This window comes from Vitis riparia, chromosome 4 (assembly GCF_004353265.1).
Source record: "Vitis riparia cultivar Riparia Gloire de Montpellier isolate 1030 chromosome 4, EGFV_Vit.rip_1.0, whole genome shotgun sequence".
Taxonomy (NCBI): Eukaryota; Viridiplantae; Streptophyta; class Magnoliopsida; order Vitales; family Vitaceae; genus Vitis; species Vitis riparia.
In genome coordinates, this window is record NC_048434.1 from 9,127,311 (window position 1) to 9,137,124 (window position 9,814).

General features: G+C 28.8%; 1 protein-coding gene across 4 annotated transcripts; it reads left to right on the forward strand.

The window, feature by feature from the left end:
* The first annotated feature begins 1,519 nt into the window (after positions 1-1,519).
* On the forward strand, positions 1,520-4,489 carry LOC117912508 (trifunctional UDP-glucose 4,6-dehydratase/UDP-4-keto-6-deoxy-D-glucose 3,5-epimerase/UDP-4-keto-L-rhamnose-reductase RHM1-like). 4 transcript variants are annotated; one of them, XM_034827101.1, is made up of 3 exons: positions 1,520-1,609; positions 2,029-3,570; positions 3,749-4,488. In XM_034827101.1, exons 2-3 carry the CDS (start codon positions 2,050-2,052, stop codon positions 4,190-4,192), a joined length of 1,965 nt encoding a protein of 654 aa, XP_034682992.1. In that variant the 5' UTR covers positions 1,520-1,609; positions 2,029-2,049; the 3' UTR covers positions 4,193-4,488. The 4 variants fall into 4 exon arrangements, with proteins under 4 accessions (XP_034682992.1, XP_034682996.1, XP_034682995.1 ...); XM_034827105.1 differs by having other exon boundaries at positions 1,529-1,609; positions 2,037-3,570; positions 3,749-4,489; XM_034827104.1 differs by lacking the exon at positions 1,520-1,609 and adding an exon at positions 1,640-1,660 and having other exon boundaries at positions 3,749-4,489.
* Positions 4,490-9,814: the final 5,325 nt, after the last annotated feature.

Consider the following 9,814-nt stretch of genomic DNA (forward strand, 5'->3'; position numbering starts at 1 on the left):
TTTTTTGTGGGATAACATCTTACATAGATTTAAAATACTGAAATAAGGAATAAGAATGAGAAATTAATTCAAATTTATTTAATTATTAATTAGTAAGTTCTTAATTTTTATATAGTAGCAATACATTATAAAATAATATAAATTCATTGTGGAGTTGATATGAAAATTATGAAAGATGTTTCTTTAAGATTGTAAATTCAATTTTCAGAAACTGTTGTCTTTTTTGTCTACATTTTTTTAACGTGTATGATTGTAATTTTTTTTTTTAAAACGTCTCAAAAAGATACTTTTAGTATAAATTTAATTTTGTCGAATTATAAAAAATTTCTCTTGAAAAGACTCCTTTAATATAAATTTAATATTTTTTAACATGTTATTTATATGAAAATTGTGGAAGGTAATACATTCCGATTTAAGAAAAAGTATCGTAGATTTGAAAATATTTTTCAAGGTGTTATATTTTGAAAAATTAATTTTAAATTCACAGTACTTTTATAAAAAATTCCTCAAAATTATAATGTAGATGCAATCCTCATCCATTTTATATGAACAATTTCACAATAATTTTGACATGAACTTGTAATATAATATCACTATTATAATGTAGATGCAATCCTCATCCATTTTATATGAACAATTTCACAATAATTTTGACATGAACTTGTAATATAATATCACTATTTTACATATGTCATTTCAACCATTGCATTTTAATTGAGAGGTAGAGTTAATTTCGTGATTAGGATATTGGAGGAAGATTAAACATAAAAAAATAAGTAAGTAAAAACTCTTGCTTATTTTAAATTATTAGGATATTGCATTTTTAAAAATATATAAAATACATATATTTTTATATATTAGGATAATATATAAAAAAATATAAATTTTTATAATTAATTTATCAAAATAATTTAAAATACATGTATTTTTTAAATTAGTCATACAATTATTCTTTAAAATACTCATTTTATTTATCATGTCATCAACAATAATTGGCAACTAGACTCTTTAATATAAATATTTTTTTTTCTTTTTTTGGGAATTGTTTTATATTCTTGGTGAATTACTTTAACCATGAAGAGATAATATAAATATTTTTATTTATTTATTTATTTTGGGAATTATTTTATATTCTTGGTCAATTACTTTAACCGTGAAAAGAGAGATTCTTGTCCATGCATATACGTTGCCTTTTCCTAAAAGATATAATTCATATTCCACTTATTATGCCAATAGAATAAGCCTAGAATATAATTGTCTCATCATTGAATACTTTTCCTATAATTCATAATTATCACATAAAAAATATTATCTTAATTCCAAATTAATAATTAAAAAATTAAGAAGATAAACATTTAATAGACATTTTCTAACGTTTTTAAAATTAAATATTAAGATTAATTCAAATTAATTTTAATTTTTGTTCCCGTCATCCCAGGAATACTAATTCTTAACGCATGCATTAGCCTAAAAAGGAGTCAGAGCCCCTCTAAATTAGGAACTACCTACGAACTTTCAGCATCTTACTGTTTTCAACCTCAATTCCAATTTTTGTTCTGCTCCTTTCGGAATTTCTGTTTTGCACTCCTGCAACACCACACCACATCCTGTAAGATCACTTCTCCCTCACTCTCAGTATTCTAACTTTCTCAGAATTTCTGTATGGGTTTTTCCGAACATCTCATGGAATTCTTGAAGAATTTGAAATCAATCTTTTCTGTTATTTTCTGAGATTTGGAAAATCTTAGGAATATATGAATCTGTTTAGTTGCATCCATATTGTCATTTCAGGATTTCAGGGTATGATTAATTAAAGATAGGACGTTGCTTGCATGTTTAATTTGTATGAGGTGATGGTCTGATTTGATTTCGTAATCGTATACATGAAAAACAATCAATATAATGCATGACTGTAGAAGATTGATATACCTTGATGTCATCTTGTTCTTTTTTTTCCTCTTCTTTAAATCGTCTTGTATACTGTATACTTGTTTGTTTGCCTTCACTAATTTCATGACCATATTGAAGGAGCGAAGACAAAAAAGAAGGATGTCGTCTGGACCTGCTCCATATGTTCCGAGAAACATTCTTATAACTGGCGCTGCTGGTTTCATCGCTTCCCATGTCACTAATCGTCTGGTCAAGAACCATCCAGACTACAGGATTGTGGCCCTTGACAAGCTTGATTACTGCTCCAATGTCAAGAATCTGGGACCCTCGCGCTCATCCTCAAACTTCAAGTTTGTTAAGGGCGATATTGTGTGTGCTGATCTTGTTAACCATCTCTTGGTTGCGGAGGATATTGACACTATAATGCACTTTGCTGCCCAAACCCATGTGGATAATTCATTTGGGAACTCGTTTGAATTCACTAATAATAATATCTATGGCACCCATGTGCTCCTTGAAGCCTGCAAGGTCACTAAGCGAATCAAGAGATTCATCCATGTCAGTACTGATGAAGTTTATGGGGAGACTGACTTGGATACTGACATTGGAAACCCTGAGGCTTCTCAGCTCCTTCCGACTAATCCTTATTCTGCTACCAAGGCTGGAGCTGAAATGCTGGTCATGGCCTACCACCGCTCTTATGGCCTCCCAACAATCACAACACGAGGGAACAATGTCTATGGCCCCAACCAATTCCCAGAAAAACTTATCCCCAAGTTCATTCTTCTGGCCATGAAAGGGGAGCAGTTGCCTATTCATGGCGATGGATCAAATGTCAGAAGCTATCTGTATTGTGAAGATGTTGCAGAGGCATTTGAAGTAGTGCTGCATAAAGGGGTGATTGGGCATGTGTACAATATCGGCACCAAGAAGGAGAGGAGTGTTCTAGATGTGGCTGAGGACATTTGCAAGCTGTTTCGGTTGGATTCGAAACAGGCTATAAATTTTGTCCATGACAGGCCTTTTAATGACAAGAGATACTTCTTGGATGACCAAAAGCTCAAGAAGCTTGGATGGGAGGAAAGAACTCCATGGGAGGAAGGGGTGAGGAGGACAATGGAGTGGTATACTAAAAACCCTGGCTGGTGGGGTGATGTTAGCGCAGCCCTTCACCCCCACCCTCGAATCTCAATGATAGCTTTTCCCAATGATGACCAGTGTTTCTTGCAGTATGGGTGCGACAAAGACTGCAGTAAGAGTTCGGGTTTGAAGTTCTTGATATATGGGAGGACTGGTTGGATAGGGGGCCTGTTGGGAAAACTTTGCAAGGATGGTGGAATCGAATTCGAGTACGGGAAAGGAAGACTGCAAGATAGGAAAACACTCATGGAGGATATAAGGAGGGTACAGCCGACCCATGTTTTCAATGCTGCCGGTGTGACTGGGAGGCCTAATGTTGACTGGTGCGAATCTCACAAGGTTGAGACCATAAGGACTAATGTGGTGGGTACCTTAACATTGGCAGATGTCTGCAAGGAGCAGGGTCTCTTGATGATGAATTTTGCAACTGGCTGCATATTTGAGTATGATGAGGAGCATCCAGAAGGGTCAGGAGTTGGATTCAAGGAAGAAGATAAGCCCAATTTCATAGGTTCCTTCTACTCCAAAACCAAGGCCATGGTAATATTTCCATATTTTAATTAATTTACTTATCTAAACCTGCTCAAAGTTTACGTTTTTCTCCTTGCCCAGTTCCCCAAAATGAGAGTATATTGTGTCCTTGATATCCCAGATTGTATGAGACTTATTATGAATTGAAATTCAGAAATATTCATTACAAAACTTGGCAAAAGTGCAGGTGGAAGAGCTCCTAAGAGAGTATGAGAATGTATGCACTCTTAGAGTCCGGATGCCAATATCATCAGACCTCAGCAACCCCAGGAACTTCATAACAAAGATCGCTCGATACAACAAAGTGGTTAACATCCCCAACAGCATGACAGTACTAGATGAGCTCCTACCTATATCGATCGAGATGGCCAAGAGGAACTGTCGAGGAATATGGAATTTCACCAACCCAGGGGTAGTGAGCCACAATGAAATCCTAGAGATGTACAGGGATTACATAGACCCTGGATTCGAATGGGTGAACTTCAACTTGGAAGAACAAGCCAAGGTTATAGTTGCACCAAGGAGTAATAATGAGTTGGATGCTTCCAAGCTCAAGAAAGAATTCTCTGAACTCTTGTCAATCAAAGAGTCAATCATCAAGTATGTCTTCGAACCCAACAAGAAAAGTTGAATCTTCATGCTTTGCTCGACTTGGCTCTAACTTGGAAAAGCGCAGGAAAAGAACTGGAACTACTGTTGGGAGGAGTAGTTTGATCAGAAAATACGTTTCTCTAAGTTAAATATTATTTTATATTATGCCTTACTTGTGCGTTGCTAATTCATTCAGAAAGTTTTAGCATAAGTAGTTGGAACCCAGAAACCATTAATGTTCATGTAATATTTTTAGCTTGCCTTTTTCATTTTTAATGGAAAGCATGCATTTTCTTTGTAGGACCAAATGTATCTTATTGCTTATCTGTTACTGGAATTTGTATTGGTCTTGGCCCATTCAATTGAATGAATATCAAAACCCTTTATTAGTCATGCGCTAAATAAAAACAATAAGACTATAAGAACTATAGGATGTCTGACAGGAATATCAATGAAACGAAAGTTATTAACTCAAAAAAAAAAAATAATAATAATAAAATAAGTAAGAATATATATATATATATTAAAATTATTTTGTAAGTGTAATTGATATAAGTCCGATTATAGATAATATTTATTATTTTTTTATAAAAAAATTAGCTTAAATTCTTTTAATATATTTATATTCATTTATTTTAAAAATAAAAAATACTTTTATTAAAACATATTTTATTACATTTTAAATAAAAAAATTAAATTGATTTATATAAAATATTGTATTTGAGATTTGATTTCTAAAAATTTATTACAAAGACAATTTTTCTATTAACGTTAATTTATTTAAATAATTAAAATTATTAATAATTTATCTCATCAAATTAATTTTAAATTAATCGGATAAATAAAAAAATTAAGAATGAAGTGATAGTAATTTTTTAAAATAACATTAATGAGATAAATATAAAGAGTAGTTAAAATTAAAAAGATAATATAAATTTAAAATAAAAAATAAATGATAAATTTAAAAAAAAAAATTCAAAAAAATCCTCGATATTTCCTCGATAAATCACCGATATATCCGACATATTTGTCCTTGATATATTCATTATATCATTGGCGATATATCTCCGATATTTCGATCGTTGATATTACTAATATTTTGCCAAAATTTCCGGTGCTCAATATCAAGCATTACCAATATTCGATATATTGACGATATTTATCCAAAAAAAATCAGAAAATTTAATCATTGATAAGAAGATAGCATAACCATGAAGCTTTTAGTTGACATTATTGAAATATGAAAGAAAAGAAATGGAAAAAAAAGGTTAAAAAAGGAAGAAGAAATATACAAAAGATTGTGCCTACTAAGAGTACATTTAGAATTTTGTAAAAAACATTAAAAAGATTAAAGATACTTTATATTTTTATTTTTTGCAAATTAAAAATATTAAAAATGTTTTAAAAATTACTATAAAACACACTCTAAAAAACATTGAATAAAAATGATTTTTTTTGGGGAGGATTCTTTACTGCTTCTAATAGCTTATAGTGGACTCAAAGGATATGCTCAAAACCCAAAAATTGAAAAGGTTGAAGTAAAGTTTAATATGACTTTAAAATGAAGGGAGAATTATCCTTAAGGGTAGGCTGGGAAAAAAAAATTACTGAAAAGGGTGGGTAGATTTGATAATTCTTATGAAGGCCTAACATTTTTATTAGACCAATTTACCCTGAATTTCTTAAGTCTATTTACCAATTGAGAAATATATTTTTTTTCCTGACAATTATAAAGTATAAGTACAATACAAATGCAATATAGTTACAATGAAAAAATATTAACATTACGATACATTACAATATACCAAAATGACAAAATATTGAATTCGTTTTTTACTGAATTAGCATTCTAGGCTATCATGTTGTATTCCTACCATAAAGTATCCTTGAAAGCCAAAATTATAAAAAGACAACAAAAATACACTATTATAATTTCAATACATGAAGTTGTTGATGGTACTCCAATGATGTATAAAAAAAATCTATAAAATTAATTTTTTTATATAAAAATATAAATGTACAATAAAAATACACTACAATTACAATATAAATACAATAACATTACGATACATTACGATAAGGTAAAATTTCGAAAATTTCGAATTTCTTATGAAATTGGGCAGTTGTGGGTTTTTTTTATATAAAAATATAAATGTACAATAAAAATACACTACAATTACAATATAAATATTAATAACATTATGATACATTACGATAAGGTAAAATTTTGAAAATTTCAAATTTCTTATGAAACTGGGCAGTTGTGGGTTTTTTGGCATATACATGTCTAATATACAACAAATATTGTTCTTTATTATATAAAATATGTTTCAATTGATTATAATTTTCAGTTTTCAATGAAAATCCAAATATGTTCATAAATACCCAAACAAAGTGGTTCCAAACAAGCATGAAACAACTGAGAAATTTTTTTCTTTTGTCATGTCAAACAAGTCTCAACAACAAAACTAAAGTGCAAACCTTTTCAATGGAAATCAATAATAATCATATCAAACAACCCACCCGAAAAATAAATTAAAAATAAAAACACATCTTCAATATGACCAAAATAATATAAAAAAATTCAAATAACATTTTGCACAAAAAAATGTAATTTCTTTCTTAAAACCTCCTTCAATATTTCGAGTTTTTTCCTCTTTCTCTTTTTTCTTTTTCAATACCAACATAAGGAAACCAATGAGAGTAGAAGGCATTTTAATGTTTACCAAAGGAACAAAGAAGTTAGAGATGCGGTCTGCAAATTTCTGCACAGGAGCTTTAGCCATCTGGGCTGAGTTGTGGCTGGTTTAAGGGTCCCATGACGGGGGTTGTGGTCGGTGGGATCATCCAAAACGTGCCAACTACGACAGTGTTGGGTGGGATCATCATTCCGACATTTTTGACAGCCCATATGGGTATGAGTCCCTGTGGGGCCAAGCTGCAATTGGGTTAAAAAAGATTTTTTTTTTTTTTTGCTATTGCTTTTCACTTATTAAGGGTAGTCTTGGCATTTAAACAAAATAAGGTCTTTGAAAGAATTATCATAATTTCACCCTATCCTTCAGAAGAATTATTATATATACCCACCCTTCTTGGTCATATGTTTCCCCAGCCTACCTTAAAGGGTAATTCTCCCTAAAATGAATGAAGTAAAGTTTGTTTGACTTATCACAATTCAACAATCCTACAAATATCTATAATGGCTTCTTATATAGCCACTTGGTTATTTTATTTTATTTTATTTTTGTAAGTTGTTTTATTTTTTTATTTGTTTTTAGATTAGAGAGAGAGAGAGAGAAAAAGTTTAAAAAATTTTAAAATTTATTTTCTTTGGATTAAAGAGAGAGATTGACTTAAAATTAATCTTATAATTTAAAAATTTACAAATCAATTTCAATAATTATTTATTTTTATTAAAAATAATATGATATATTACATTATAGATAATCTGATAAATATATTTTATTAAAAAAATCACAAATTATTTTGTAGGCATAATAACAAAATATTTAATATACCAAATAGATTTCAAAATTAATAAAAAAAAATAACCAATAAGTTTTTTCTCTATTTTTTTTAATTTATTTAAAATATATGTATTATAATTTTAAAATTTGAAAGAATATTATTATATATATATATATATATATATATATATATATATATATATATAATTTTACAAGCATATGAATTAGGTTTATAATTTTGATATGGATGAAATATTTGGTTAAAAGGGATGAATGACTTAAGATTAGTATTTTATCAAGATTCCAAATTAAGTAGGGGCTTTCTTTTTTGAGTTTTGAAATTAATTTTTTTTTTCTCTTCAAATTTCAAATAAAAATTATAAAATTTGAAAAAACGCAAAGCAAAGCATCCCCATACGTCTTTATCCATAGAGATTAAAACCATATTTTCCCTTCCACCGATTTTTTTTTTTTTAAATATCTGTGAGTTGTGCTTATACGAAAATTATTATCTCTTTTTGTTTTGTAAAAATAATAATTAATAACATAAATATAATTCTGTTTAATTATTTTATACCTAAGTAATAAATCAGGGGACCCATAACATAAGTATAGAATTAAAACCCAATTCATTCCTAACAAGGGTATTGATATGATAAAAAAAAGAAATAATAATAATAATAAATAAATGTAAACCAATATCACAAGTATTTGCCTTTTCTTAACATGAATTCAATACATTTTCGTATGGATTGAGTATAATCATATTTGGGTTAAATTCGTATTCATCTACATATCTTGTTTAATAAATAAGTTAACTTAAATAATATGAATTTGATATGAATTAATCTATTTAATGGTGTTGATTAACTTTATTATAGTTATGACCTAACCGATATTTGATTCATTTAAAATTTTATTTTGAATAAATAGGTCAATTAAGTCATAAATATGTCAATTTAGATTATGTCATATTAGAAGGTAATCGTATAAACTTGTACAAGATTTAGTGGACGTTTCATAAAACTCAATGCTTATTACTCAATGACTTAAGTTGAATTTAAGTTAAATTATTCTTAAGTGAGTGTTTGATAAAAATTAATACTTATTATTTAATGACATAAGCTAATTTTAAGTTAAATTGTTTTTAGGTTATGAACTTAAAACTTATTACTTATTTTTTATTTTAAGTATTAAGGATATTTAGTAAAATTAACTTAAAATTTATTTTAAGTTATCAAATTAATATATTTACTCTTTGTGGACCCTTCATTTTCACTCGATGCGTTATCACTTGATGACGCGACTCGCTTTTTATTTATTTGGTGAAAATATGATTTTAGAAAAGACTTGGAGTTGCCATTTATTTTTTATTTTTATTTTTAAGGGAAAACAAAATAAGAAAAAAAAAAAAACCCTTAGTGTGATTCCTTATTTGGAAAAACAGGTTTGTGAAAAACTGAGTCGAGTCTGGGGGTTAAGTTACCTATTGGGAAGGTACGATGGTGAGCCGTAGCACCCCTTTAAGCCCTATAATGGGTTTCTACTAAATAAGGTGAAGCAAACATGACAATTAACTAGGAGATCAATGGATACCAAAATGATCATAGACCAAAAGCAAGTCATGATAACAAGTAAATAAACAAAATGAGAGTGAGAGAGTACCTTGGTAGCAGGTAATAAAGCACTATCAGGAAACAAAGTTAGTGCAAAATAATGAATACAAAATATATCACATGCATATCAAAGAGCAAGACAAAGATCAAGTAACATTTATTAAGCATAACAATTGATAATCAAAAGAGAAATCTCATATGTAGGGCCCTCACCAAAGGCCGATTGATTTTGCATAAATTAATCCCACAAATTCCATTATTTGGAATTATGAAAATCATATTCATGCTTATTTAAAAATCAAGAAAAACAAAAGATTATTTGAAAATCAAAGAAAAATTGTGAACGTGTTTACTTGAAGGGAAAGATAGCAAGTTTATTAAAAACGAAATTTTTTGACCTAAAACCCTATTAAAGGATGAAAAGTTGTAGAATTAAAAGTGTTTGAAAATTGGAGTAAAACTAAAATTATTTGAAAGAAAACTAGAGTTTTGAAAATTATTTGAAAATTGAAATCTTAAAAATTAAATTTTTAAAAAATAATTTTAAAAGAAAAAAAATTGAAAATGGGAGTTTTGAAA

What these genes read in the sequence shown, in the direction of transcription:
- LOC117912508 (XM_034827101.1), top strand. Translation starts at nt 2,050, where the DNA reads ATGTCGTCTGGACCTGCTCCATATGTTCCGAGAAACATTCTTATAACT. An exon ending in ACTCCAAAACCAAGGCCATG is followed by an intron (nt 3,571 to 3,748) that starts GTAATATTTCCA and finishes GCAAAAGTGCAG; the next exon opens with GTGGAAGAGCTCCTAAGAGA.